This window comes from Drosophila virilis, unplaced genomic scaffold (assembly GCF_030788295.1).
Source record: "Drosophila virilis strain 15010-1051.87 unplaced genomic scaffold, Dvir_AGI_RSII-ME tig00000084, whole genome shotgun sequence".
Taxonomy (NCBI): domain Eukaryota; kingdom Metazoa; phylum Arthropoda; class Insecta; order Diptera; family Drosophilidae; genus Drosophila; species Drosophila virilis.
The window spans coordinates 1-27,738 of record NW_027212796.1 but is presented as its reverse complement, the minus strand read 5'-3'; the positions used below and the strand labels follow the sequence as shown (position 1 = coordinate 27,738).

Here is a 27,738-nt window from a genome sequence, read left to right as displayed (position 1 = left end):
CGGCTTCACTGTGAAATGACTGAATCCTTTTCAGAAATCAAATCAAATGTGTTTACGACCCCAATCTTGACGTCTTCACGTCGCCTCGGACCTCGCCTCGTTGGTGGCTTGGCTCAATTTTATGCCGTTGCGTAGCTATTAAATTTAATTAGAGCTCTGTGTTGTCGCTACCGCCATTGGCCGTCAGCGGCACATAAATGTCACCAAAATATTCTCTTGAAATCCATATGTACACATATATATATATATATATATATATATATATATATATATATATATGTATATCAAAAAGTGCCGCCTGCTGCGCACACTCTGCCAGAAGTACGACCGCGTGTCTCTTTATTTAGCTCCCTGCGGATATGTGACTTACTTAGTCTGTAGTTCACCAGGCCTCACTCGGAATTGCCGTCGCCACGTCATGAGTTGTTAAGAATATGGTTAGTTGACATGCGAAAGGATTGTTCCTCTGCCAGAGAGCATTGAATTTATGATCATGTGATATTTTGTAGGGTATGAGAGAACAGATCTACATACGTACATGTCGCAAATTATATCCCAATATCCTCCCCCTGCATTCTTTTAGTGGAAAATTGGAAAATTTGAGATAGGAAAACTTGAGTTTAGCATTATACGTAATCTATGCTGTTTATAAAGGTATCTTAAGTTAAATCTTAAAGCTAAATTTCATTCGAAACAAAGCTCTTAAAAGCCTTGAATACCACTCGAACCCGTGAGCACAGGCGAATAGACAGTTGCCCTGACTCAATATCAAAGTGAACTTGGTGATTTGATTAATGAATCTCTATCACGATCAAGACCTTAGATACGTGCTTTTCGATTGGAATAACATTGGGGCCACCACGCTGGCAGCAAAGCAAACTCTATCCACCTCTAACCATTTATTATGGCACCACCTCAAACGTGGTCGACAGCGGTAGCCTGCAGTCGACTAACCACAAATTCAATTTCAAAGACGCCGGAGATGCGCCTCCTCCTACAAGTTTGCACAGTTTCCCAATTCGGTTTTAATTATGAAAAATCGATGCACTGACAGCCAACATGAATTAGGGCGAAAGTTATTAAATACGGGGCGTGCCACCAACGAGTACTGCCCACTGCCAATAAGCGCAGTTTTTGTGTTTGTTTTGTTTTGTTTTTTTTTTTTTGCCATACTGGGAATGCGCTTTGAGCTCTCGGACTTGGCCAGGTTCTGTCTTCAAATTGACAAAAATTCGTCTGTGCTTTTTTGTCGCGTTTCCTTGCTGGCCAGCATATATTGGGTGGCGCTGTTGGCGCCAACGTTTTGCACGTTCCAGCGAATGGTTGGTCAGTGGGACGTCCACAAAATCCCTCCGTCCAGGCCAACTGAATGTCTTCACAATTATTGTCATTCACAATTACCTGCGCATGCTTTAAGTCCAACACGAAAGCAGCCCGGGATGCTGTTCAACTCGCCGAATTGTCGTATACCCTTTAAAAAATATATTCTCTTCAATATTGAATGTTATACATTTTGATCCCAGACTGAGTTCAATGGAATCAATGAAAAGCTGGTAAGTTCGGGCTCGAATTCATGTAATATTGTCTGTGCCGCAGAAAATAATAGATAGAACAATCACAAGAAATATTTTGGCTTGTGGTCATTTTCTATGCGGATTATAATAATTATAATCCATCTGTGGAGTTACAAGCTGGCTGACTAAGCTGTTATGGGAATAAGCACAGTTCGTATCTGAAGAAATACGAATGAAAGAAACTTAACTCCGTGACTTTGGCTTGGAATTTTCATTTCGATGTGGCCAGCGAAAAACGTGCAACAACAGTAGACACCCCCGCTCCGCACGGCTACGATCCGCCGTTCCTAACCGCTCCGTTCCGAGGAGGTTCTGTGTGCCAGGGTCTGTGGCCCGCCGCTTAAGTGTCAGCAAAAACGAAATTGAGCTTATCTGTAAATGCATCGACGGGAGCCTCGGCCAAGGACCAGTTCACCTCCACCTCCACCTCCTGTGCTGCAAGGCGACTCGATGCAATCGTGCAGTCGTCAAATTAGCGACGTTCGAAATACTTCCCAGATAACTACGAAAATCGTAAACAAAATAAAATGCTCAACTGGCCGAAGCCATTTCCTGTGCCGTAACTACCAACGAAACCCACCAACGATCTGTCAAGTCAAAGCAATATGGGCTTAAAGAGCTCGCTCACAAGACATGCTGTATCCTGACTACTCGAAAAGTACTCAAAGCAGAATATATTATATGGATTCTCTGCTTAAAATTTTTCTAAATAATTAATTGTTTGGAGAACGATGCGTTTGAAATATAAAGTCATATATCAAATAATACGAAGATGGGTTGAAAAACTCCCCCTGAGCAGCAAATACTCGAAAAGTACTCAATATATTGATTTTGTTATGAATATTCTTTTTTTCTTAACTAAATACTATACTTTACAAAAATTATTTGCTGGGTATTATGAAAATTTTAGTTTTATAAAACCCATAGGAGAATTAACAGAAAGACTAAGTTTAAAAAACTTAAGGTATTGGCCTAATTTACCCGCTGCAGGCATTAACTATAGGGCATTAAAGAAAATGCTGAGACGGCTAAGCCGACGCGACGGTTCACGATCCGATCCAGGAGCCATCGTAGTCGCCGTTCTGTGTGATTTATTCGCTACTCCAATTGAATTGTTTGGCGGACTGTGCAGGCGACCGGTGAGATCTGGATGGATGGCTGCTGAACTTCGCTTGAGTGACATTTCATGTGGCATGGAATGACGTGCATTTGCAGACGCCGCCAACCAAAAAAAAAAAAAAAAAGTAAAAAAGGAGAGAGACAATGGCAACAGCATCAGCGTCAGCGTCAAACTCATTGATGATGATCATCTTGCTGATCTGATCTGATGCCAATTCCCAAAACGACAAACTCAGGCGCCATGTTAACCACCAAGAAGTCACTGACTGACTAACTTACTGCCGCAGCCAACAGCCACACAATCCGCAGTATTCACACAATCGCCATTGACGATGATGGATTCATGATTGACTGGCGACTGGCCTCGCTTTTCTGGCCATTGTTAGTGGACAAAATTGATTACAATCAGTTTGCGAGACGGCGACGGCGACGGCGTTTGCATTTTATTGAACACGATCCTTTTGATACCCCCATTCGATCAGGATCTGGTCTGGAATTGATCTGGTCTCGATCTGACTTTATTTGGACAAGCAACTTGTCACATTTAATGGAATGCATTCTGATTGGATATGCAAGTGGTGTGTTTAAGAGTTTCACACACACACACACACCCATTGTGAATGAACTCCACTCCCCAAATGCACTCAATCAGATATTGTTGTTATTAATGCGTCTTCTTATTGGGTGTGTGTATCTGTGTGTGTGTGTGTGTGTAGCTATGCATGCAAAGCAATCAACACCGCACAACAACATATCGACCCCACTCAACGACTCGACGTTGCCTTTTGGACTTTAATTCGAGTGTATATTGATTAGGTTTCGCTTTTGGCGAATCCATGTTCCTGTCGGCCGCACTGCCACCGTTCTGTGTACCTAGCGCCAGCTACTGAAAACACAATGTCCTGCGTTCAGAGAGGAAAGGAGACCCACTGCAGCAGCAGCAGCACGGCGGAAATTTGTCAATATATGTGAATATATGTGTGTGTGTGGATCCAGTGGCTCAGCATCCCACCGTCGGGTCATAAATTCTGCAATACAAATATAAATAATATTTCTCATCCGACTCAATTGCCAGCGGCTGAGTTGGACTCGGTACCGGCAACGGCACCGACTACCCCACACATGGCTTTGGACACCTCGGCGTGCGGACAGCAAATACAAAAGGAGGTGTTGCCACGTTGTTATGAGTTTTTAAATCTGCCTAACCCCCCAGCCCTCAACATTTATTCGAATTTAATCGATTTTTTCAAATTGACTGCTCCTCCGATCGCCCCTCGTTTGTCTTGGTCACAATACGTGGCATCAACATTTGCTAAACGCCCACAGGCACGCCCATATTTGTTTTGCACAGTTTGCTTAAAATACCACGCATTTAGTAATTGTGGCTTGTGTTTTTTGTGCTTATCCTTAAAAAAAATGCGTTGGTAATTCCCTTTTATGCGGATTAAGAACACCAAGAATTTTAGTGTAAATATATATTAATAATGTAAAATACTCTTTGAACTGGCATGGGATAAATTAAGTATGGAGATAAAAAAAGTTGATGATTAAATTCTATAAGATCTGAGCCCGACTTATACAGCTCGACTCGGATCTGACGCTAAGCAAGTAAAAATAAAGCAATAGCTAGAATCCTCTCCTATCTTGAAATCCGCTTTAAAATGTAAAATTTTATGTATATACTAAAGTTAGAAATTAACAGCCTCGCAGAAGTTCTGCTTTTGAAAGTGTTGCAAGTGACATTTAAATGTGCAGTTTGACTTTTGTCTGGCAGGTGGTAAATACTCTTACTTTTGAGATATAGAATTCTGCCCCTAATTGTCCTTTAACATTTATAAAGATATTGTATACATTATTTATTTGTTTTGTCAAGAATCGGCCAGCAATTTTTGCTATAACATGACAGCTAGTGTGAACATAAAAGCTACGCTTTATCAAATGAATGCATAGCTTAGGTTGTACTTGAGTTAAATGCAGTACTCCCCAAAGGGAATCTCTAAATTGCAAACCACAAAAGCTCTTTTAGTTTAGTCAACTTTCAAGCACACACAACATCTAATTGCGCTGGCATTAAAGATTGTTTTCAAACTTAACTAAAATTTGACGAGAATTTATGCATAATTAATGAGGGAATCTGAACAGGTGCGCGTTGGGCGACAACCGTTTCTGTCAAACACGATGACAAAAGATTACATTTTGCAAGCTGCGGCTGCTGCCACCGCCAATCGACCCCAAGGATGTTAGGCAGACAGGCAGGCAGGCTGGCAACATGCTTAAAAATTAACATAAAACTTCTGATAATAGTTTTCCATACGATTTGTGTGATTGCCAGATGGAGCCCAAGCCAGCGTCCCACGCACTTTGGGCTACACTGCCTAAAAATCTGTGTAGCGATGCGGCTGGGACAGCGACATCATAAATTACGAAAATAAACTTTTGTGCAAAAGGGACGAATGTTGTGCCCTGGTGGCTGTTGGTGCCTGACCGGGTCGGACCGGGCCGGGACGACCAAATGCTACAAGTTGTGCCGTCTAAAAATGTATGTAAGATTCGCGCAGAGCCAAGGCATGGCCGGTACATATGCAGCCTGAGTGCATTTGCTTGTCAATAAAAAGGTTCCGGTCAAAAACAGCATAAACAAGAAAGCACGTCTATATTCGGCACGCCGAGAATCAAATACCCTTGTGGACATAAGGCTTACGATCCTGCTGATATGCGAGGAGAATTACGAAGCTCCCAGTTGATGAGCTTGATTCAGATATCTTTCTGTGGAGCTTGTTGAAAATTAAATCAAAATATTACGAGAAAACTTCCATGATACCTTTTTGATCGCTATGGACATATGTAGACCTTGGTAAATATCCAAGACTATAAAACTGAGGGACAACTTTGCATAGCTAAAGACATATGGATAATACGTATCGAGTCAGAGCTGTCTTCTTTCATGCGTTGCGCAGTCCATGGCAAAACTATTATAGCCTCAACAAGGGTATAAGAACAAACACCAAAAATGAGTGAGAAAAGTAAAAGACACAAAAAAAATCCAAGTATCAAAAAGGCAAATCCATCTAAAAGTATGCGAAAGATTTTGTTGCAACGCGCACTCTTGCTGCAAGTATCAAAAATTATTTGTGCAGGCAACATTTTGCAATCGCATATGCATTTCGTTGGATTTTGTAATTACTTGGGCCATGGCTTATCGAGAATTTTAATAATTAATTAGCAAAATTAAGAAACGATTATCCCAGCGCGAGTTAAACGCACGACTTGGTATACGAGAGCCAGCCAGGCACTGGCCAACCGCGAATGAGAATAACAAAATTCTGTTAGTCACGCATGCTAATCTTCGTGTTGTCGCAAAACTTGCAACCGTTGCAAACAGCAGCAGCAGCAGCCCCAACAACAACAACAACAAGAGGAACAACAAACTCGACGACAGTCCGCAACGGTGGTGGCCGCTCAACTTGGCCCTGAGAGCTGAGCTGAGCTGGGCTGTGTTGGCCCGCGATTTGGATACGAAACTGCATTGTTTGGGGCACGGTAGCGGGGGCGGGCAGGCAGCCAAAACAAATGATTATTGTGGGGGCCTATTTAAGGCTAATCGTGTTTGTCTGAGCGCATCTTGAGCCCAGGCACTCGTGTTGGTCTAGGGCATCGTGATGTTGTGTAATATCCTGAGCCTGAGCCACAGATTTATGGCTTATATGTTCTTCGTCTGGCGTATAGCCCAGTTTTTTGTTTTTGGTTCAATTAGTTTTGAGAGTGGCTCTAACCTCTGAACCAGCGCGCTGTCCAGTTGCCAAAATTAAGTGTACCATTAAATAAATATGGTGGCCATTATCGGATAAGCTTCTGGATCATTTACTTAAACATGTCACTTCACATTAATCTGGAGTCGGGGCAACAACAGTCAAACAGGTAGGCGACCAAGCCAGTCAGACAGTCAGCCAGCCAGCCGACCAACCATTCCACAGGCCACACACAGCGCTCCGTGCGGCTTCGTGTGGCTCCAGCTTCGCATGCGCAGTGGCTGGCTAGCTGGCTGGATGGCTGGCTGGTTGGGTTTTTGCTGAGTTGCTGGACTGCTACCACACAAAATCGAGATTATCATAAATAATATGGAGTAACAGTTCCACGCGCTTAGCGGCCTAGGATGCCCATTTGTTGCACGTACCGCGCCGTTGTGTTTCCCAGAAAGGATGAGGTCACACACAGTTAGCCAGTGGCACTCTGAGTGGTGCCATCATCTTGACTTAGCTGGGCAGGAAAGAGGGCCCAGTCAGTCTTAATGACGTCTAATTTGTCATCGTTGAGGAACTAATTTTTTAGCCTGCTGATATGGACCCAATAGAGCGCTACCTGTCTTGAACACGGCCACTATAAGATTTCTGCGTAAGTTACAAAACCTGCGACGACGACGACGACGACGACGACTACGACGACGACGACGACGACGATACTATCGTGGAAGATGGAGAGCTTGAGCTTGGGGACTCATGTGAGAAGTGGAATTTACATATAATTCCTGGAATAATATGTATTTAATGTATTCGTTAAAGGGAAACCTCAAACTGGAAACTAAACTGGCGATAAGATAAAGCTGTCTACGCTTAAAAAAAAAAATAAACAAAAACAAAATAAAATAAAAATAATAAAAAATTCGCTGTAAAATTGAAATAACTCTTTTTTAGGTTGCAAAAGACCTTTTTGGGTGTGGATATACCTTTTGGGCAGCTCCAACTTGATTTAGCAGCCACACCTGATGATCTCAGATCTTTCAACGAAATGAAATTAACTATTCATATGCCACTTGCGCGAGACCAGTTCATAAACTATAGAGCCCTATTAATGCTGTGCACAAAACAAGCCTCATTTGTCAAAGAATGAATTGGGAAATACTTGAAACATATTATAAGGGCTATCTTTGACTACTAAATAAACAAATCTAACTAGGCCATGTCGCAGATACAAATACAAATCATTTTGCTTAAGCATTTATAAAGTAGTCAGAGCGTTTCTTAGATGTCCTGAGATAAAAATAAAACTCTCTGCTTAGTCGCAGTTGACTGGGATGACTGGGATGATTTTACTCAAAACAGGCCAGTATTCAGCTTGCCGAAGATTCGAGCCCTGTAACAACTTATTTGTGTTTAAAATATTAAGCTAAATCAGCTTGGTTAACATGCAGTATAAGGAGTATGAAATATGGGAATATACATGAATAGCCACATGTAAGTCTTATCCGTCTCTTTACCTACTGCGCTGCTCTCAAAGACATACTCAACGACACGTCATGTAGGGCGTCATGCTTAGACACAGTCCTGCAGAATTTGCTGCAAGACATTTGACACGACAGGTCATTGAAACTGTCATGTAACTAGCTTAATTTGAGCTAAAATAATGTGAAAGAGGTTTATGACTATGTCAGCAAGGTGTCAGGGCATGCTTTTCATCAGCGCAGTGGGAAAATTATATGTAAAAAATAGAGAGATTAATCCCTGACTAGCATGTAAACAGCAATATCAGCAATTAAGCCTTGCCCGTCAGACTGTACTCTGTTTAAAAATACGATTCCTTAAAGCGAACAGAAATGATGGTCACATAAATTCAGTTTTCGGCCAATCGTCCTGATCTTTAGCTACTTCGGGACCGGCATCAATGAAGAGTGAAGCACGCCTTGAAAAGGAAAGAAAATAAAAATTGAAGGTGGAAATATCATGGAATTAAGGAGATCGCAAGTTGTGGCTTTAATGTTGCAAGACGCATGTCTTGCAACTTAACATATCCGGCGCCTAAGCCTATCATGTGCCTGGCTAGCGCCCGGTGCTGCCATTGATTGGCAGAAGGAGAGGGAGGTCAGAGGGAGGCCTGCATGTCTGGCGGCCGTATTAATAATTTTTCGCGAACGTTGCTTGATTTAGGGTGCATTTAAAGCGTGAACGACTGCATTAATAATTTCTTTTGCAATTTTATTGTGCATAAATTTCATTAATTTATAATTTTGTTTGATTTTTACTGCGACCAACAAGCCAGCAAAACCAACCCGCTGCTTCGCTCCAAAGGAGCATGTTGCGCCAATGTGTTTTGCTGCGCTTCTCGCATCGCTGACTGGGGGCATAAATTATTTGCCGTAGTTTTGGCAGGCGCCCGTTGACCGCGCGCTGCGTAGATTTTGCGATTGCGCACGAACTGAGCTGAGGGCTTATCCACACACTGTGAGCCGGCGTCGTCCTCTCGAACCAATCTCTGACCGCGCAGGCACAGCTCTCGTTGATGCTGCTCCGGCTGCTGCTGCTGCTGCTGCTGCTGCGGCTGCTGCTGTTGCCGCATGTTGCAGCTGTTGTTGTTGCTGGATTTGTATTTGTTGCTTTTGATGTTTAGGCTCCATGCTTCATTGAGAAACTTATGCGGTTGTCGCTGTTGGTTGTTGCTGTGTGTTGTTGCTGTTGCTTGTTGCTGGATGCTGGTTGTGGCCAATGCAGAGAGGTCCTGCAGCTGTGCCCGGCATGTCGCCTGCCAATGTCTTCAGTTTGTGCCCGCGCAGTTAATTATAAAAGCTTGGACATTTTCAGCTTCGGTTTGTTTTCATTTCCAGATGCAGATTACATTATGATTTATGCAAAATAGTAAATGCGTCTGATGGCAACATGCGCCAGCCGACAGCCGCCAACTTGTACTCCCTACCCCCACACACCCTACCCCCCACCTTCCCCTTCCCCTATTTGCATTGGCAACACTCCGCCGAGTTAGAAGACATCTCTAGCTGACCGATTGTGCATTGCAACGCCTACAAGCGTTATGCCAGCAAGTGCCAGCTGCCCCCTACCGCGGACCCTGTTATTCTAAGCCCCTAATTTCATTTATCGCCCCTTAAAGCCAATCATAAACCCTGCGCATGGCCAAACCGAGGGACCTCTTGCGGCGCTTTCCCTGACGCAAATTCGTCGCACGGCACCGGCAATAAATCAGCAGCGCCATGAAGAGACCTCGTAAAAGTGCTTAAATTAATCATCCCATACGTGTATTTGTTATTCAGCTCGTAAGATTTTACGATGCCCCTGACCGCGGGGCATCTATATAGGCGCAACAGGTTGCCACCGCAACCGCCACCGCCAACGCCGTGTTATGTTTTCTAAGCGCCAGTCACAGTCAACGTGGCAGTATGCAATATAACAATAACATAAGAAGTCAGTAAGATAGTAATAGTCAAGAGTTAACGACTGCAAGATACTCTGCACTACAAACTGGTGGCTGGCTATTAATTTTGTAGAGAATGAATAGCCCTAGCAGACAGACAAGCATACAGGGTATAGCAGCAAGAACAACAACAGCCAGCGCAATAGCTATATATGAAATCGTAAACTCAACTGCGCAATATTCACAGGTATTTTGCATAACGAGAAATTCTTTGTCATCGGCACAGCCTCCAGAGCCCAAACCGTTTGCATTATCAAGTGTGGAACATGTTGAGATAGTGCACATGCACTATTGGCATTCTGTGGCATGCCATAGCGATGTTGCAGCACAGTGGTCAACTGTTTGGTTCTAAAACGTTCGTTGCTAAATTGCAAATGAAATTGCATCGTTATTACATGTTTCAGGGGCAGCGCAAATTAAATTCCATATGGAAAAGCAATCTTGCCCAGAGCCACACATGTATATTTATGTATTTATTTTACACACAGAGATCTCCACTGATGGCCACATTCTACGCAGTACGTGACAATGGGTACGGCACACTGTTTTTCACTGGACAGGACAAGATGTTTAACAGCCAGGCCCAGAAATTCTATCGCCCAGAGAGCCAGAGAGTGGGACAGAGAAAGAGAGAGAGAGCGAGCGGTTTTACAATCGCTTTTAAATTAGTTTAGTGGCATTTAAGTTAATCGCCTACAAGGGAGCTAAAATTGTCGAAGCCAAAGAGCTACCCTGGACTGAACGTCCACTCAAAATTGGGCGAACGTGATTCGATTTTCAAGAAGCTAAAGCCTTTGTGCTCTCCCTTAATGGGAGGCTACCCCGTACTGCCGGCTGTACAGATAGTATTCATTCGCACACATACCCATTCAATTACTTATGAGTGGGTTAAATGCAGCAGCAGCAGCAAATTGAGTTGTGCATCATACTAAGAAGGAATAAAAACAACAACAAAAAACGGTTACAGACGGCACGCCGAACATCAAATACCCTCGTAGAAATAGGTCTTACGGTTTTAAAGATATGCGTGGAGAATTGAGCAGCTTGTAATTGCTGAGTTTGCTGAGAAGAAGGCTTGAAACTCCGAATAGCTTTCCTGACAATAACTTATATTTTTATATATATGACTAGGTGGCCCGATCTGACAGATTCCAATATATATTCTGCTTGCAATAGAAACAGACAAACATGCATGGGCGTATCACCTAGGCTTTTAATACTGATCACGAATATATTCATACTTTTTAGAACCAGAATTCCCTCTCCTATGCATTACACACTAAATAACAAAATTATAAGACCCTCTAAAAAGTTATACCAAACGGAGATCCAAATAAAGCGGCGACTCGCAACGATGACAGGCAAGTCAAGGGCCATCGTGATATCATTTGAAAGAGCCGTGCATCTGTCCACCAGTTGGAGGAGAAGGTCTATGCATGTTGTATACTGTTTGCATAAATCTTACTGCCGCCTCCTCTGATAGCGATGCTTGTAATTAAATTGCGACACGGGCCAGCCAATGGCAGCTAATGGCGCCACAACATAGATCCCCAAGACAAACAACGAGCCCCCGCCACACACACACAGACACACACACACACACACATTCCCCCTTCCGTGCATGTGCAATTCATGACAGAGCGATGGGGACACGACCTGCGCCGCTGTCTCGGCAAGTACAGGGCACGTTTCTCAATGAAATTCCAGAGCGATCCCGAACGCTTCTGTGTGTTCCCCGCGTTGTCTGGCCAGCCATCAAATATCAGCGTCTGAAAAAGCGATTCCCGGGCACAAGGGCGCCCGCAACTTGGGCGGCTTTGGGCAGCTACCGCGGCGGCGACGGCGACGGCGACGGCAACAACACGAACAGGCGCACTGGCCGCAGTCGAAGTCGCTGTTGCAGTCGCAGTCGCTTCTGCCACCACAGCAGTTAATTAATTCTGCATGAAATTTAAGGTTTTTGTGACCAGCCGCCCAGCTAGTGCATATATGGCAAGTCATTGTCGTCGCTCAGCCGCAGCTCTGGCGGTTCTGCACGTACAGAGCTTTGTCCCACTGGCCGTATCTGTGCCGGTGGCACTGGCTTTGGTTGTGACTGCCTTCCAATGTGAACTAATCAACGGACAACAATCTACCAACTGGACCCGCACCTCATCAGCCTCCCAAATCAAGTCATTAAGCTCGCCGAGTGCCAAATGGAGCAAATAACGCTGCAACTAGGCCGAATGTGCGTCATGGGAGTTCACAGATGGCAGTGCAAAAAAATCTCTCAATTAGTCAGACAATTAAATCAGCAATCGATTCCAATGAATCCTGATTTCATTCATTTATTTCATACGTCAAATATTTTCTTGATTCTTCTTCTTAGACGATCGATGCTTTACTTAATTGTTAATAAAAACGATAAAAGAGATGCTGAAAGCGATTCTTATTTATCCTGTCCTTCTTTCAATTATAACAGGGATCGCGCTTTGCGATTTTTATAATCTTAAGCAAGGCTTTCATCTGTTTTTTGATAAAGCGAAATGTATACACAATGGGGATATTTTACATCTTCTCCGAACACTTTCTTTCATAGTCCCATACATAGAACAATCGTTACTAATATATTATTATTAATTTCGTATATGTAGCTAAGTAGTAAGAACTTTTCTAGCTCTGAGCTTATATTTTAATAACCATAATTTTTTTTTATGCTTTTTTTTTCAGTGCCCAGCAACGGTAGGCTATAAACTTAACGATAACGCTACCTAAAATATTTTCTTTATTTCAGTCATTTATAGTATTCACATGTAAGTCCATTAACAAAGAGTTATAATAAAGTTGTGCAAATATCTTTGGATCAAATCAAACTTGGCTTAAGATTAAGAAATGTTTGATTATCTTTTCGATTAGCAACTCGTTTTAGTTTCATATATAATTTTGTATAGCTCTTACGGGCTGGACTCTGCTCGATCACCAATCAGTCAGTCAGTCAGTCAGGACAAACAGTTTTTATGTATAGAATCATAGAAGATATCTAATATGGTGCATATGCATTTTTGGTTATTTTTTTACGCGATTTCCAACCTGGGCACATATTATATGCTTGTCTATTTTGTTGTTAGACGTTTATATTCAAGCTGACCTTGTAATTAAAGGTTTTCACACGAATCCATAACAAACTGAATGCAATATATACAGTTTTAATGGTCATAATACGTTTTGCGACAGCTCATATAAATGCATGAACTGTTACATGTCGCCGACGGCTTTTAAAGAAAAAGATAGCACGAAAAAAAATAAGTAAAATACAATAATTTAGCTTAACAACTTAATAACAAAACAAAAACACGTCACCTCGATCAGCGATCACCTGTTGCTAAACTAGGGATCGGCGCTCGTCAGCCCCGAAGGCGACACCAGCTCTGACAGAGAACAACCCTCATCAGAAGGCAGGAGCTGAGGCAACGTGGGTTGCAAAAAGTGCAGCCACTGTTAAGGATTCCACCTGTCCGCGAGTTTATCGATTGCCCCATTGACAAATGAGCCACTGTGAGCCGTTGTGAAACCAATTAAAGAATGGATCGCATAATGCAGATCCGCAGGAAGCATGCGGCCAGCAGCAGCATTTATCACAACTTATAGCCGACTTACGGGTGAGAACTAATTGACCACGGGCTGATTAACGCGTAAAAGAAAGTGGAGAATTCTATAAATCATGATTGCAGTCGGATTATAAGCATCAAAGCATTGATCCAATACAGACTGCGAAGTGCGACTGCGACTGCGACTGCGACTAATTAGAGACCACTCCCCATGAAGCACGAGCACCTGCCTAAACTCTGGCCATCATTAATAATTCAGAGCCAGAGCTGTGGCGGCAAGCTGTGGTAGGGAGACTCGCTCGGCAAAACTTATTCGGGCGAACGCATAATAACCACGATTAAAGCAAACAAGGCTCATTGTCGGTTAAATGACAAGTTTTGACAACTTGTGAAACGACAAGTGGTCACTGCCAATGGACAGCAGCAACAACAACAGCAGCGGAAGACATGCGAGCAAGCGCACACTTGGCCAGAAATGAATGGTCGAAGGGAGGGACTCTAACCAGCGACCCAGTTAAATTAATAATCCGCATAATTGGAGAACTTAACTCGCAAGGGAAATGGCCAAGGAGCATGGTGGCGACAAAAAGAGCGTTATTTGCTTTGCGCTTAATATATCATTTAGATTGTTTGCCAAAGATAGCCGCGTAGCGAGGACTTTTGCTGTCATTATTATTGTTTTTACTCTTGTTTTTTTTCTGTCTGTTCGTTTTTATCAAGCTGTCCGATTATTATTGTTGTTTGGTTTCGATTCCATGTAGCATGGGGTGCGTACGCATTGCCAAGTTAACATGCTGCTCTGGAAATTAGCCGGTGTTTTTTTTTTTTTCTTTTTCCTTTTTTGATTAGGTCTGCGGAAGCATAATTTCTAATCAATTTAGTTAATCTGCACTTTAGATACTTGAACTTAGGCATAAAGAGAAAATAATTGCATCAGTTTTCACATTCGTGTTTGGTGCGCTTGTTTTCATTATCCTGAGAACTAGCACACCTTTCGTCTACTACAGATATTCAATTGTCGTGTTCTATATTCTTAATTTACTCGATATTGTTATTGCGTGTGTAAACTTTACTCCTGGGAGCTGTAACGTAAATTATTTGTTTTTTTGTGTAACTTCGGTAATATTGTATTTTCGGTGATAAACTTAACATTTAAGAATAATTGCAAAGTAATGTCACAAAAATATTTAAAATTTTATAATACAGAATCCAGAGTATTTCGCTTTTTGGATACCTGTATACTACACATTTTTAAGGGTATGATTTTGGTATTTGCGCACATTTCGAAAGTACATTTAAAGCCTTAAATTTTCATTAAGATCGGACTAAAAACTCGGAAGTTTATCAAAAAAACATTGTCAGTTATTTAGAAATAAAAAGGCAGGTTTTGGGATAATTTCATATTGAAGAATTCTGAATTCATGCATATCTAGATACCAGGCATTTTAAGTAGTATGTGGTTTGGTATTTAAGCACATTAAAATGCTAAATTCAGACTATAAAAACCGAAAATTATCACAGCATTAGCTTCCAGGAAGTTCAGCTTAGAGAAGATTTACGTTTGCACAACTTTATTGTAGCCCATATTATGTCGCCAATATAGAAACCTTTTAGATAATTATCTAACTGTCATCTAGCTAATATCACAAACCAAACATTGTATTTATGTTTGCGATAATAATCTCTTACAATTAAGATTAAATAATCATGTACTTTTCTTTTTATGAACCATCCGTTTGCTGTATGTCAACATGAATTGCTCACTGTAATATCAGGGTGTAAGTATGTGGAATTTTTTGAATAGTTCCATTTGGGTGATCCAAAAAAAAAAAAAAATAACAAGCACAATTAAATTCTCATTACCGCAAGAATATGTACATTTTTTGGCTAGCTGCTGTCCTTGAAACTTTAATGAATAGTTAGACAGAGCGAACCGGGCCATGAAATTGTTGAGTGGACGGACTCGTGTAAGCGTGTTGTGATAAATGAATTTCTCAAACAATTGACACCCACTTAAATGTCTTTAAAAGTTCACTTCGGTCACTTTGACGATCTGCAGATCGGATCTGAAATGCGAGCGACCCGGACCGACAGCCTTAATTACAACCAGCAAAATACATGTTAAACATGACATTTTTTATGTGCCGGCGATCGATCAAAACGACAGCTTCTGGATAGCGACGCTCAATGTGCCAAAAGATTCCAGTTCCAGGTCCGCCAGGAGGCCTACTACTACAGGTCGACTCGATCTACAGGTCGACCAGGGTCTACAGTCTGCGTGGCAGCTCGTGTCTTATCAACGTAATATCGAATTCGATCAAAACGCCTTCGAGCGACTTCTTGTTGCACTCGCACAGGCGCGCTCGACTTTTTGGCGCAAAACCGAACGTAACGATATGAACGGCAGCCACTGTTGCCAGCCCACATTCCAGCTCACATGACCCTCATTATCATAGTTGGCACCATTAGGGGAACATAATTTTTGCGCACTGACCAGTATCCTATATACGAGGACATTCACTGGACAGGACTGAACTTGAACTGGGCTCATGTGCATCTGCCAGTAATTGCCGTTGAGACTTGACAATGTATTATTAAATTGTTAAGGCGAAATGGCAGCTCTACTTGAGAGCTATATTTAGCAGTTAATAACAGCTAAAGCTTAACTAGTTGCATAATCTTGTTAACTATTTGCTGTTTGTCAGTGTTTTTGCGCAAGGAATTCATTTTACAATTTTATCTAGTTAATTTTGATAAATTCATTTAATTTTCTGCCTTTTCTCTTTCATGTACCTATTCCGGAAAAATGCACACGTCCACCTCGCAGTATGTAAGTATGCCAAAAATCAGTTTCAAAAAAATATATTCTTGTAATTATTGTAATAAAAAACCTCGGCAAGGGTTTACAAATGGTTGTAGGGATTTTTCTCAGCGCTTTCCAAGTTGCATATCTGTAAAATATAAGGCTATAAGTTGTAGATAATTTATATATATTATAACAATATATTTTGGTATGAGAGTAGAAGAGTTGTTTAAGCTACTGAAAAATAAGGATTTAGGCCCGAGGAGAGGTTTCTTCTTTTTCTAGAAGCTCAGCGATATTTTCAGCTAGACAACGTCTGTACAAATATTAATTAAATCAAATTGATTTTCGGAATATTCAACATCCGATGATTGCACTGAAGATTAATGTTTATTTTCCTTCGTACTTACAAACATTCTGGTTATACTTAAAAATACAAAATTCAAGCAATAAGAATTTCCAATTTATGCAAACAAATAATATACAGTGCTTACTATAAGAATCAAAGCGATAATGGAGTATGAAAATAGTGCTGAGATTTGGCCACAGTTTGTACAGAGTGGAAGTTGGTGCAAGTGTTTGGCTGGTCTGTGAGTTGCAGATAATCATCGCAAATTGTTATCTTGGTTTTCAATCATCTATTGTCATGATCCAGATGAGCACATACCATCGCATTTTTACCATATCGGATTCCAGCTGTGACACCTTCACTACTGCTTTGCACTTTGGGACGAAACGAGTGACAAATATTTTGACCATCCTTTTATGATCGTGAGGCAGTATAAGAAGGACCATGGGCGCTGCAACTGGTTGTCTCACGACCTGGACATGGTAGTTGGTACACCAAGCTCCATACTCCTGGCATTCCTTCACAATGCGTTTGCAGCAGCAGCAGCAGCAGCAGCAGCTGGATTCCCTTCAACGATCGCCAACACTGTCGGATGCCTCCACGACTTGGTAGCCTGCTCTAGAGAGCAAATCGCTCTGTTTGTTTCTCGAAGGCAAATACAATGCCACAAACTGAACGAGACGCAAGAATTTATGGCATTTCACTGTCAGAGACGCAGAATTTCTGTCCCTTGCCACCATTAATGGAATGGACAATAAATTTAAACGTGCAGACGGACAACATGCCATATGTAAAGAGGCTGTAGTCAACCTGAGCCGAGAGCCAAGAGCCAAGAGCCGAGCCTGTGTGGAAGCGACATTCACGAAATGGCCAAAATCGCTTCTCTTCTTGGTTTGCGCGTGAGACGATTTGTAAATCCGTAGCCGATGTTTGCATTCTGTCATATGACAAAGCGATAATCAGCCTCATGACTTCACACCTCATTTGAATAATTATCGACAGCCTATTAATCACAGCACCGACTTTAGGTTCTTTGGGATGCTTCCTCTCCTAAACATCTGAATCAAAAGCCTGGACTTAGACTCGCAAAGTCCTTGTCGAATAGCCTTAAGCGTAACCTAACGTAGACCACAAACCAAATGCTACTAGGAAAAGCATTTTAACCAAATAAATAAGCATCACTAATCATTTTCTCGAAAATGAAATACTGTGTTTGCAGGTGTACTTTGAAGGCCTCTCTCTGTTAGATATGCCTATTGAAATAGAAAAATTATGATATGCTCACTTTTTCAACTATTATTAAATGTACTTAGTTTCTAAGCCAAGCTTATTCGACTAAAATAAATTTATATATGATAGTATAGGGTAAATATAGAGGAAAAAAAAAGTGTATCAGCGACACTTTAACTAAATAATACATATCGTAAATCGGCACACACATTGTTGATAAGATAGTCGGAGCTGTTGTTGTATGCGGCTTCTGTTGGTGAACATTTCTCCGCGAAATGCTAAGACAATGGATGAGATTAAATGCCAAGGAGTGCAGATTAAGATGCATCGACAGCAATAGTAGCTACATATGTATCTCAGCGTTCGCTGGGCAGTCCGTTTGGCCAGGCACCGGGGCTGACTGCATCTTTAACTGGGAGACACAAAACAAATTCCCTTGAAAAGAATTACATACCGATCGGCAGCGGGAATTGGCTGAAACTCTATTTGTATCTGCCCCCGATTTCGTTGTTGCCCGCTGCTGCTGCCCCATGTGCCCCGTGTGCCCCATGTGCCCGATGCCGCAGCCTCTGTCTCAACTTGTTTGTCGCTGTTGCTGTTCAAAAAGTGACCGTCTTCATTGTCAACACATGGCTGTGGTACGTAGCATTGCTGTGGCAAACAATTCTATAGAAAATCATCGTGCACTCGCGGCGATCTTACAGTTCAGAGCCTTCAGAGCCTTATCTGAGCGGCCCGAATCGTTGCGCCTTACTAAATTATTATGTTAACATGAAAATAATTGAGGCAAGAGGCATTCGGCAGTGGCTGGCCAATTTATTTATATCGTATAATCTTCGGCCTGGAATCCTTGTTTTTCTCCAGCTTCCTTTTTTTTTTTGGTTTTTGTTTTTGTTTTTTTTTTTTTTTTTTTGGTGACCAGCGACAGCAATTGATGCTCGAACAAAGTTTCAGAAGTGCGGCAGATTGCAACAGCGACGCCCTGCTGCTTGTTAGTCTTGTCTCCGAGCCAAAAGCTTATGAATATATACTTATAAAATAAACCATTGTACAGCTATCGATTAGTCAGTTAACTAATTAAAGGCTTTTATGTTTTCCAGACCGCCTTACACTGGGCTGCCAAGCATGGCAATGAGGATGTGGTCAAGTTAATTGCTGGCACCTATAAGGCGGATGTCAATGCCAAGACGGTAACGATTTGTAATTTGCAATAATCAACTAGAATTTGTAAATGTTAAATTTGGCTTTTCCATTTCATGTTCATATCCATTTGCCAACTGTCGACATATTGGTCTCTAGCATGGGGTAAGTGTATTTTCTGTTTCTTGCATATATTGAAATACATTTAATAATATACGAAATCGGACTGATTGCCTTGTCACAATCACGCGAAAATCTGCGTCACATGTCACACAGCAAACACTTCTTTAACCCTTCACTTCTCTTCCCTTCCCATGGGGTGGGGGCACAGCCAGGCTGTGACAAATCGTGACGAGCAAATCCAATTGTGGCAACAACATGCCCAAACCTCGAGTCCTTTTCTACGGTTTTATGCATGCGAGTTTACACAATTTTAAATTGAACCGTGCCTTGTTTCAAACAAATTAAATTCTCTCAAATGTTTTTCAACTGTCATTCGCCAAAACAGAGACAAAGTGAATTGTCAATCACGACGGCGAATGTGTTACATTCAATTTGATATGAATTTCCAACCGATTTGATACGCATTTTTGCAAAAGATTCAAAGTTCTGCAGCTCAAATTTAAATCATATTTTATTCCATATTTGTCAACTGTTTGGTATGATTTTAAAGAGCAACAAAAAATAACGTTAAAACTAAGAGATACAGATTTTGTTGGGCCGAATTGGAAATATTTCCATTATCAATTTGAAAATTTATCCAATTTTAAGATATGAGTAAAGATCTATATACTCTTTTTATAGGGATATACACCGCTTCATTTGGCTACCCAATTCGGAAGGCAAAATATATACGAACTACTATGGAATGTTTACAGTACGTATTCCAATATTGATTCATGAACGAATGTATTGGATATTTCATCGAAATGGTCAAGATACATATGAGAATACATATCAGTCTTATGCTTCATGTGTAAATTGATTAAATTAACGAATCTCTTGCAAACTCCTTTAGAGGCCAATCGGGACATTATGGATTGGAGTGGAAATAAGCCATTGGACTACAGTCGCCAGCGGCCCAGTGTTTCGGCCTCAACGTGCAGTAGTGAGTATCAAAAGTATTTCCTCGGGCACGGAGCTAAACAACAACTACCATCTGGGATACCAGCACATTGAGAGCCCGCTCTCGAGCGCTGGCAATGGGATCATGGGCGGCACACTCGGCAGCGCACTGACACGCGGCAAAAAGCGCTCTCAAATGCGTTATGCCACCGTTAGCAGTGGCTCAGGTGGGGGCACTGTGACTCGCACTCAATCCCTGATGACATCGGGTTCATATCGGCGCTACAAAAAGCCATCTGTCCAGTCTCTGTTGTTCAAAGAGTCGAATGAGGACAGCGACTCGGAGCCAACGCCGAGAAGCAAACGGGACACAAACGTGGCCACTGATCAGCCCGATGAGGACAAATTGGAAAAGCTAGAGGGCGAATCGCACGAGCCCAAGTTACGCAATGCCCCCACTCGACGCAAGGAGAGCTTTTTGCGTAAAACATTTCGGTCCGCTGCCGGTGCGAGCCGACCCCCAAAAGATGTTGTTACTAACCAAACTACCTAAACAATCCAAGCATGTGCCAATTAACCAGCTTATGTATTTACTATCTAACTAAACAAAGGGTAGCGAAAAACAACTGTATACGAATACGAATTTTCTTAATGGAATTCTTGAAATCTTTGAACTATTAACAACAAATCAAGAAAAAATACATACTTTATTACACAACTTGTTAAGCACATAATATTAACAAATTAATGCTATTCACTTGCCCAGTTATTTTTTGTACACCCTTTTTAAAAGAAAAAAATGTATCATAACCCCTTCAAACTATTAACCGAATTGCACCTGAAAACTTTTTTAAAAATTATACTTTTAAGCTCACATAAAATATGTTTATTGGATATCTGAGATATTATATAGCTATATATATATGAAAGCTTAAACATTACACACTGTTATTAGCATCAATGAAACTTTTATTAAAATAACAAAAAGAAATATATATAGAAACATTAAAACACTTAGCAAATGCTTTTAGTAAATGTTATATTAGTCTGATCTTAAGCAAAAACTGTCAAATAGTTAAACATATAGTAATCAAATTTGTTGTAGCTATTTAAACAAGCATACAAAAAATTTATTGAGGGTTTTTAACCCATCGTACACAATTCAAACTAGAAGTTAGCTGCCGATATAAATATGTGTGTATATAAAAGTGATTTCGTTATGCCGCACAACTAGATAAACTATAGCGTAACTGCTTAGATATTTCTACTAAGTTACACAAGTCTTAACAAATTTGAATACGCTTCGCCGGAGCTTGTTAATTGATTAACACTTTTGCTAGTTCTAGCAATAAACAAAGTAATCGATGTTTGCAACATACATATCCAGTATTTAATATTTAATAATACATCAATTAAGTTTGTACTTAAACGGTATTAACAACTGCATGTCAGCAAGTTTACAAAACAAACATAAAAAAGAATAGAACATCTGCAGCAATTGATTTAATTGACATTAAATTCCGCAAGACATTCCTTTTAATTGCATGTTTATCTGATATTTCTTAACTGAATCACGTCCATATCAGTTGAATTAATGGCAAGACTGCCGCTGCATTAAGTATTTCGTATTTAAGTTCTCAACTATCTTAACTGGGGAACTCCTCTATTTATTTTCATCAATGCTACGTGTAGAAATTCAAGCGATGCGGCACAGCGGCGGACACAACGGAACCTGGAGGCAGGTTGACTTAACTAAAGAATTTGAATGTTTGCAATCAATTAATGTTCAATAAAATGTTTCCGCTTGTTATTATGTATATACTTTATAAGTTTTTCAAAGCATAAAAAAAAAAAAAAAAACAAACAAAAGAAAAAAACGCTAACGCTTTTTGTAGTATTCTTGAATTTTTTATTTGAAAGCATTTGATTTTGATGCCTGTTATTCTTATTTATTTATTTGGTAAGTTTTTTTTTAACGAATTCCTTAATCGCACAATCATTTGTCCTTCTGAAAAGAGCTACTAACTAATATTTAGTTTACATATTTTCATTTTAATTTTAACAGCATGTGCATGTGAAGTCTTTATTTAACGCAAATAATTATATCTCTTATTTTTTTTATTCAATCTTTGCAGAAATCAAAGCGCGAAAAAAGCATACAAGTAAGTGCTCTTTTTATTTACTTAAGTAAATTCATTTAAATTTGATATTTGTTATTTTGTTGCAGTCGAAAAAGATTTGGGATTCCTACGGATTGGTTCACTGAATGTCCGAGTAAAGAAAACAACCGAAGCGTTCAGCAATTTCTTGGGAGTGGGCAATGGCAGTGTCCCGATGCCGTATGGAACTGGCGGGGCCATCGAAGTAGGTCGCCATCACCAGCGAACTCACCGTCACCCTCATCAGCGTCATCATCATCATGCCAATGGTATGACACGGGATCGGCCTCCGAATCAGAGAGCATCGGTGACAATACCATACGGCTCGAGTAATATAGTGGGCTCCAGATCAAGTGTTCCAACCAATAGGAATATATATGACGCTGTTCACAAGTCTTGGGGCTCAGCGGACAATATAACACAACGTTCAGAGAATTTGATGCCACCACCAAAATCGGTTGATTACGTCTCAAAGCGCTACAGAACTTCGAAACGATCCTCTTATGCCTCCAATGCCACAGACTCACCGCGGGATTCCATCTGCTCATCCAATTCCAGCTCAAATCTAAACACCGGCTACAGCAGCATGCCCACAACCCCAAATCAAATACGTGCTCCAAAGAGTATTGGTTCAACACTCAACGTTGATTCGGACTCCGATTCCGCGTGTGGCTTCGACTCAAACTGGTCTGTCAATGACGGAAATTCGATCAACAATAATGTGTTAAGATCCTAATCATTGCATATTCTTTTATAAAGTATACCAATTATTCTTTGTGAGGCACTATTAGATATAAACATTTGTATTCCAAGCGAGACTCAGATTTAAATTGATTTGTTTTTGCGGAGACTATATAAACAGAAATTCAGTTGGCACATATGCGAAATAAAACCCATTCTTATCGAGAGGCCTTAAAAAAATATAAATATTCATATGGCCATTGCATATTGAAACAAATATATTGATTAATTTTTTACAGAATATACATCATAAATAAAAATGTTTTAAATTGGAATTTTGTAAATGCAAAAGCCATCAAATGTTGAGCAGCTCGCTTAGTATTCGCATAGTATCGTGTGGGTGTATTGACCTTATGTCCTTGAAGGCGAGGATCGGTATAGATCTCGTAATCATTGCCACCTGGTTCTGTTTTGTCGCCAAAGAAATGGATCTCTTTGAATTTATGGTGGGCTTCGATATGACGCAGACAGAAGGTTTTGTCCCAGCCGTGCGGGAACACATCGAAGCTTATCTGACCACCAATACTATAGGTAAGATCGATGTCTGCGAACTCCTCTTTAAGCTTTGCAATCATTTTCTTTCTAATCTGGTGTTCGTCATCGTAGGCCGCAAACATGTTGCGCTCCTCCCCGGGTGCATTGACGACCGATCGGGCAGACGTTCATCATTCCATTGCGGAACTCAATAAACGTTCCTCGCTTGATGGGTAATTCCAGTTCAGATAAATAACGAAGCACATAGTTGATAAATCTCTGTAAAGTTGACTCTCCCAAATGCTGTATAATATTTTGTTTGCCCACTTCCTTGCCACGCTCTATTTGCACTAGGCCATTTTCAGGGAATATAAAGTCGAATTCATTGAGTATCTTCTTGCCATTTAGCTGCTCGAACATTTTCTCCAGATCAGATCCACCGACGATTCCAATCGTTGCCCGTGGTTTCACCTTTGTGTAAAAGAACTCCTCGAACTCCGGCTGCACCACCGAACGGGGCATGGTCAAAGTTCCATCCACATCGAAGAGAAGCAATATATCCTCGCGTTTTTTAGTGGCTGTTGACATTCTAAAAACCTGTGACTGTTATCAAACACAGCAGAAAAGTCACTTGTGTCGCACAAAATTGTCCACGTATGTGCGTGCAAAAGTTCGCTGGAATCAGCTGTTTGCTGGAACTGATAACAATTGATAGCCGGCGGTAAAGTCAACGCTTCTTGTGTTCCCTATTTGAGCGCAATCAAAACTACAATTTATAAATACTAATTTCAAACAATATTTTATATTAAATTACAAAAATCAAGGGACGCACCTTTCATTGTGGCCAAATAACAAATAAGTGTGTAAATTTGCTACGTGTTGAGTAACAGCTGTTCGTGTTTATTGCATGCACAGCATGTATGGATTAATTAACATATGCATGACGGTGTGAGTAATTTAATACAAGTCGGTTTTAACAATATTAAGTTATGTTGAACGTTTGGCTCTTTCTTGCAACGATTTATATTTTTGAGTATTTATCATGGGGTCCACGATAACCGGATATAAAGTTATTCCAATTGCGCCAACTATGCATGATACAAAGCCAACAAATCTCCACCCGCGTAAGACTGCCATTACTGCAAGACAGAATTTGTTTAATTCTTAAATGTTTTTACAATTTCTGATTATAAAACAAAAACACCTGCTCTTAATATAAATTGCCTAAAAAATACCAAACGCCGCCAAAAATATCGTAGCCAGCCAACAAAATATCGGGCACACTTTCGATAACACAGCACGAACACTATCGATTACAGTGCATTGCGGGCGTGTCGTAGTTAGGTTCATTTCGCTTGTGTTTATTTTTAATATATATTTTAAACTGAATGTGGACTGCTATTTATGTGTAAAAATGAATAGAATTTATTTGTTTTTATGTTTAATAAGCGCATTGTGTTTAATTGTAATTCATGGTAAGTGCAATACACCTGCTCATCTCGCTGACTAAACATAGGGCGTTGCTGCTAGCCATGTAATGCATAGTTGTGTATGTGTGTGTGTATGCATGTAAAAGCAAAGGAATTGGCTATTATTTCATTTAAATTTCAACATTAAATGTTATACACGACAAAGCCTAGAAATATAGCTGCAAAATATATGTGGCCGTTTATCTTAATATATTAATCAAGTGCTATAAGCAATTCAAAAGTGTCCCATACATTTGTGTATGTATATGTATTTGACTACTTTAATTAATTTGGAGATATGCTTATTAGAAGTCCATTGCTTGCTCTACTTTTGTTAATAACTTTTAATTTTAGCACAACATCACTACGATGAACATAAAACCAGCAACATGATTTGGTGCACAAAAAGTGAGGAGGAGCAGTACAAATGTCTAAACTTGACTGCGGCCATCGAACGGGACCGAGCGCTCTTTGACGATGCCTTCATGAATCTCACCTGCTTTATGGCATACAGCGCAGATGAATGCATCCATCATCTGGACCGCGAGAAGGCGCATATCACAACGCTGGACGCCGGAGATGTTTTTACCGCTGGTCGTTACAACTCCCTGATCCCAATAATGCAGGAGAAATTGGAGGGCGGATTCTTGAACTATCATTCAGTGGCTGTTATCAAGAAGAATACACTCCCCGATGTTACCGAGTTGCGACACCTGCGTCAAAAGAGAGTTTGCTTTCCCTGGGTGGGAAGTCTGGCAGGTTGGATTGTACCCATATACACGGTAATGAAGCATATTATCTGTTCGGAAACAAACATATTAATATGCTTGAATTCGTTTTGCTTTTTAGCTGCAACACTTTGGCGATATGGAGGTTGTGGATTGCAATAACCAGGTGAAAACGGCTGCCAACTATTTTAACAGCTCCTGCGCTGTGCACTCGCTGATTGACAAGTACAATCCCATCGGAGACAATTCTGACAAGTTGGTCTATTTAAATATTTAAAAACAGTTCATCTTATAGCACTTACGCATATCTTTTTTAGACTTTGTGCATTATGTACGGGCAAAATACCTGGACGCTGCTCGGCGTCTGATCCATATTTTGGATACGATGGTGCATTTAGGTGCCTCCTCGAGGCGGGAGATGTTGCTTTCTTGCGGCACTCGACTGTTTCAGAAATGCTGCAAACTATAGAGTTTAGTGAGTAGCTTTGTTGTTTTAGAAAATAGTTTCGAAACTTAAATTATGTTTGTACTCTAGAAAAATTGTCGCCGGATACCTTTGAATTGCTTTGCCGGGATGGTAGCCGTGTGCCCATCTCTGACTATCGCCAATGTAGCTGGGGACAAGTTCCTTCGGATGCAATTGTTACTTCCTCAGCTCGTAGTTTTCGGGATCGTTTCCGATACCAACAGTTTTTGAAACGCATTGCTGAGTTGTATTCAGACGCACTCCGTGAGGAATCAAAAGGCAATCAGCCACAGACTGGCGTTGGCTTTAACACATACGATCGCAACAACTTCAATGACCAAGGTCGTAGCAACCCATACGACAATTTCAACAGTCAATACGACAATATCAACACCTACAATAGAAATCAGAACCAAAATCAAAATCCCTTTGACCGATTTGATGGCACAAATTATCGCAATGACCGACTGGACAGCAGTTTTACCACTGAACGCAATTCATTTGATGGCAACACATCTGTACCTTATGAAAAATTCCGTATTTTTGAATCGAGCAGATATGGAAAATCTAATCTGCTTTTCCAGGATGCAGCCAGAGATCTCATTTCCATATCGGAAGACGATCAGTCCTTTACTAAATATTTGCAGAAATCTATTGAATATATATATACGGCATCCGGGAATGTCCCGTTCCAGCAATGACGATGTGTGTGACCTCTGAGCCGGAGCTGGAAAAATGCATCAAAATGAGAGTTAGTTCTTTTTCCTTTCTTTAATTTCCTCAGTAATTTCACTTATATTCCTTTTGCAGACGGCGCTCAAAGCACAAATTTTAAAACCAGAACTTATTTGCAAAAAAATGCACTCGCATATAAACTGTATGCAACTTATACAGTCAGGCAAAGCTGATGTGTCTGTCTTTGATGCCGGCGATGTATATACGGGTGGATTGAATTATGATTTGATTCCATTCATGTCTGAGGTCTACAATTTGGGTGAGCCGGAATACTATGTTGTAGCTGTAGCCAAAGAAGAAGATCCCGACACCGAGCTAACGTATCTGAAGGGGAAGAACACATGTCATACTGGCATTAATATGGCCGCAGGCTGGACATATCCAATGGCATTCCTAATATCGAATGGTTGGATACGACCTTATGGATGTGACTCGATACGTGCCGCAGCAGAACTTTACCAAATCATGCGTCCCCGGCGCAATCAGTAGCGAATATAATACTGGCGTACCGTACGACAGCATGTGTGACCTTTGCCATGGAACCAGCTACAGATACTGCCGCCGCGATGCTTCGGAGGACTACTATGGTCATACGGGTGCGTTCCGCTGCCTTGTTGAGGGCGGTGGCCATGTGGCTTTTATGAAGCACACCACTGTAATGGAGAGCACGGGTGGCAAACGCAAGGAGTGGTGGGCACGGAATGCTTTAAACGATGATTTTGAACTGTTTGCACGGACGGCACACGCGCCGAGCTGCAAGATTAAAACGCTGCAATTTGGGCAAAGTTAGAGCTAATGCTGTAGTCACGCGTGGCGGGGTCAACTACAATGAGACACAATTGCACGCATATATCAACCTGCTAACCTATGCCCAACAGCTGTACGGCCGGAAGGATGTGGAT

The 27,738-nt window shown here is 41.0% G+C and overlaps 3 protein-coding genes and 2 pseudogenes across 4 annotated transcripts in view; 3 read left to right on the top strand and 2 right to left on the bottom strand.

The window, feature by feature from the left end:
* Positions 1–12,644, top strand: part of LOC26530516 (uncharacterized) — a 31,390-nt gene extending 18,746 nt beyond the window's left edge. The window contains exon 4 of the mRNA XM_015176119.3: positions 12,600–12,644. Coding sequence (XP_015031605.1) covers positions 12,600–12,644 — 45 coding nt within the window. The remainder of the gene's footprint in view (positions 1–12,599) is intronic.
* Positions 12,645–19,766: 7,122 nt separating this feature from the next.
* LOC116649768 (uncharacterized) lies at positions 19,767–23,205 on the top strand. Of its 2 annotated transcripts, XM_070210765.1 has the most exons (5): positions 19,767–19,876; positions 20,018–20,107; positions 21,757–21,802; positions 22,200–22,226; positions 22,292–23,205. In XM_070210765.1, exons 1-5 carry the CDS (start codon positions 19,868–19,870, stop codon positions 22,957–22,959), a joined length of 840 nt encoding a protein of 279 aa, XP_070066866.1. In that variant the 5' UTR covers positions 19,767–19,867; the 3' UTR covers positions 22,960–23,205. The 2 variants fall into 2 exon arrangements, with proteins under 2 accessions (XP_070066866.1, XP_032294766.2); XM_032438875.2 differs by lacking the exon at positions 21,757–21,802.
* LOC116651818 (phosphomannomutase-like) lies at positions 23,165–24,028 on the bottom strand (annotated as a pseudogene).
* A 396-nt stretch (positions 24,029–24,424) lies between these two features.
* LOC138911472 (uncharacterized) lies at positions 24,425–24,593 on the bottom strand. Its single transcript, XM_070210766.1, has one exon. It carries the CDS (start codon positions 24,573–24,575, stop codon positions 24,426–24,428), a length of 150 nt encoding a protein of 49 aa, XP_070066867.1. The 5' UTR covers positions 24,576–24,593; the 3' UTR covers position 24,425.
* Positions 24,594–24,822: 229 nt separating this feature from the next.
* Positions 24,823–27,732, top strand: LOC116651739 (transferrin 2-like; annotated as a pseudogene).
* Positions 27,733–27,738: the final 6 nt, after the last annotated feature.

Coding starts and splice junctions, on each gene's coding strand:
- LOC116649768 (XM_070210765.1), top strand. Junction 20,108..21,756: donor TTCGGCCTCAACGTGCAGTA/GTGAGTATCAAA, acceptor TGCTACGTGTAG/AAATTCAAGCGATGCGGCAC. Junction 22,227..22,291: donor AGCGCGAAAAAAGCATACAA/GTAAGTGCTCTT, acceptor ATTTTGTTGCAG/TCGAAAAAGATTTGGGATTC.
- LOC138911472 (XM_070210766.1), bottom strand. CDS start 24,575: ATGGCAGTCTTACGCGGGTGGAGATTTGTTGGCTTTGTATCATGCATA.